The 2774-nt window shown below is 40.4% G+C and overlaps 1 protein-coding gene across 1 annotated transcript; it reads left to right on the top strand.

The window, feature by feature from the left end:
* Positions 1 to 313: 313 nt before the first annotated feature.
* On the top strand, positions 314 to 1876 carry LOC144439365 (muscarinic acetylcholine receptor M2-like). The gene has a single exon (XM_078128649.1). It carries the CDS (start codon positions 314 to 316, stop codon positions 1874 to 1876), a length of 1563 nt encoding a protein of 520 aa, XP_077984775.1.
* The last annotated feature ends 898 nt before the right edge of the window (positions 1877 to 2774 follow it).

Here is a 2774-nt window from a genome sequence, read left to right as displayed (position 1 = left end):
CTTGACAGAGCTGATGGTCGGTAGGGATCCCACAACAAGAGATGTGAATTTAAAGAAGGGGATATATATGTGCATCCGGGACCTGCTGCATTACGTCACGACGAGTAGAGAGAGCGAGCGATTGTGGCGTGGTGAATAACAGCTAGAAAGCTCTGTTGTGTGCATTACTGAAGAGCCACGCATATAGTGTTCGTTTGAAAAAAAAACCTGTGTTTCAACGCTGGTTGATCACTTTGCTGTTCGGGGAATGCGTCACAGATATGGTCGATTGACGTTGAGTCGCTGTAGACGTTCGTAACCATCTATTTTAACCATGGACAATCGCACAGCGGACAATGTGGGGCATAATTCAACAACAACGGGAGAAAATTGGACTTTCGTGGAAGTGCTTCTTGCTTCTGTAGCTGCAAGTATCGGAAGTTTACTTACAATAACTGGAAACCTAATGGTCATTTTAGCCTTTTTAACAGATAAGCGTATACGCACAGCGAGCAACTGTTTTTTGCTGAGTATGTCAATCGCTGATTTAATCGTAGGGTTATTTTCGATGCCGTTGTATACCATGTACCTGATACTTGGGTATTGGCCGTTGGGACCGAACGTTTGTGATGTATGGCTTTCTGTGGATTACGTATGCTGTGCAGCTTCGATATTAGGAATATTGACCATAAGTATTGATCGGTACAGGTCACTAACCCAGCCAATGGTTTACAGGAACAAAATGACACGGAGGCACGCCATGGTGATAATAATAATAACGTGGTTATTTTCTTTGTGTTTGTTCTTTATACCCATAATTGGATGGCAATATTTCGAAGGTGAGCGTACAATTGAACAGGGAGTTTGTGAAGTGCAGTTTCTGCAAGATCCGTTCTACACGGCAGGGTCTATAATTTTGGCGTACTGGTTACCTTTATTCATTACATTGACTGTGTATATTAAGATATACATAATGACACGGAATCTAGTCAAGTTACAATCAGCCAAGGAGGGCAATATTGAAATACGGCGACACTACAGTAAACAATTCGCATCAAGACGATACTCAGCGGTTTCGAACAGTAACAGCCCGGTGCTAAGTCCACGAGTAAGACGAAATTCTTCCATATGCTCGGTGTCTAACGGTGGATTACTGAAGGTATCCGGTTGCAATACGCGTCGACCTAAGCTTGACCTTGACGAAATTAGGGAGGTTTCGGAATCGTCATCAAGGACAGACAGGGATAGGTCCGTCGAGGAGGATACTGATGCCGACGAATATCAACCGTGTTTGACAACTGTTGAAGAATCACCATTTGCAAGGAGGAACTGCGCTAAGGAACGAACTTTGAATAATTCCGGTAATTCCCAGAAAGAAACATCAAAAAACGTATCACCAAACAAGCGCAAGATTTCAGTAACTTTCCGAGAGGATAACATTGTTCTAGAGGATGTTTACAAACCTAAAAAGACCCCAAGGCGAAAAAGCTTCTCCATACTAAGTATGTACAGTGTTGAAGATGATGAAAATCGTGTTCGTGAACGGAAAGCTCTGACCACGTTGAGTGCTATTCTTGGTACCTTTATAGTTTGTTGGACCCCCTACAGTGTGTTCGTGATCGTACTAGGTATTTGTCCGAGCTGCATTGATCCCAAATTATACGCGTTCAGTTATTGGTTGTGCTACATCAACAGTGCCTGCAATCCACTCTGCTATGCTTTTTCAAACCTACAATTTCGAGCAGCTTTTAAACGGATTCTTACATGCCGCAGACATGTTCCAAAGTGGACTCCAAATTTGAGTACAACAATGAACGTAAGAGGGCGCGCACTGTCGGTAGTCTCACAAGAGAACGTGCCGGCATATCAACGCACTTTTGTGGATACAGCGTTTTAGTTTATCGTTGACGGAAGTACCTAATGTGATGGTACTGAAATAGATTAAAAGGTTAACCACGATAACCCTTTGTGGTGGAAAAAGCAACCACAACATGAACTAAGTCTGGTTCATTTTAACGATCTGACATTAAAAGATTTGAACGGTATATTTATATTTTATTAACGGTGCTACTTTCCATGGTTGACTTATTGTACTTTTGTAACGTTATTTGAAGGATGCTGCAAATTTAATTTGCATACACGGAAGAAATATAATATATCTTGCACGCTACAAGAGAACTTGGAATATTTGCATGGAACATGCAGGGCTATCCACTTTTCATAGATTCGAATAAAATCTAACGTTGTACGGAAAGTTTAATAAATACGATTTAGGCATGATTTCGCGAACCATCTTTCCTGAAAAATATGCAATCATTCAAAATTATCAAGACTTGCTGAAATTATGATCAGAAGTGGCCGTAACGGACGGAAATCTACAGCGCTATGGCCTATATATAGAAAGAAGACATACGTCAAAACATACTGATTATACAATGTATAGTCCATAGTCGAATGTTTTAGGTGTTGTTTCTATAGAAACTGAGCTATCATAAGTGTGTAGAAAATATCATATTTTACCTGTATTATGTCATAATACTAAGCGTATTTGCGTATTGCAGAGTACTGTTGAAATAATCATTTAGTATATGAACAAAAATACCACGTTATTTTCATTTTTTACAAAATGCTTGAACGAAAATTTCAAACGGTATTTGCTGGCAATTCGTAACAGCTTTAAAAACCCTTCAGGATAGGGACGAGATCAATAGTTCAATGCCGGAAGAAAAAAACACTAAATTCTGCTTAGGCCTCAGGACACCCCACCTGTTCCCAAGTATGACACTCCGTCAACC

This window comes from Glandiceps talaboti, chromosome 8 (assembly GCF_964340395.1).
Source record: "Glandiceps talaboti chromosome 8, keGlaTala1.1, whole genome shotgun sequence".
NCBI lineage: Eukaryota > Metazoa > Hemichordata > Enteropneusta > Spengelidae > Glandiceps > Glandiceps talaboti.
The sequence above is the reverse complement of the archived record's forward strand: the minus strand, read 5'-3'. Positions and strand labels throughout refer to the sequence as shown.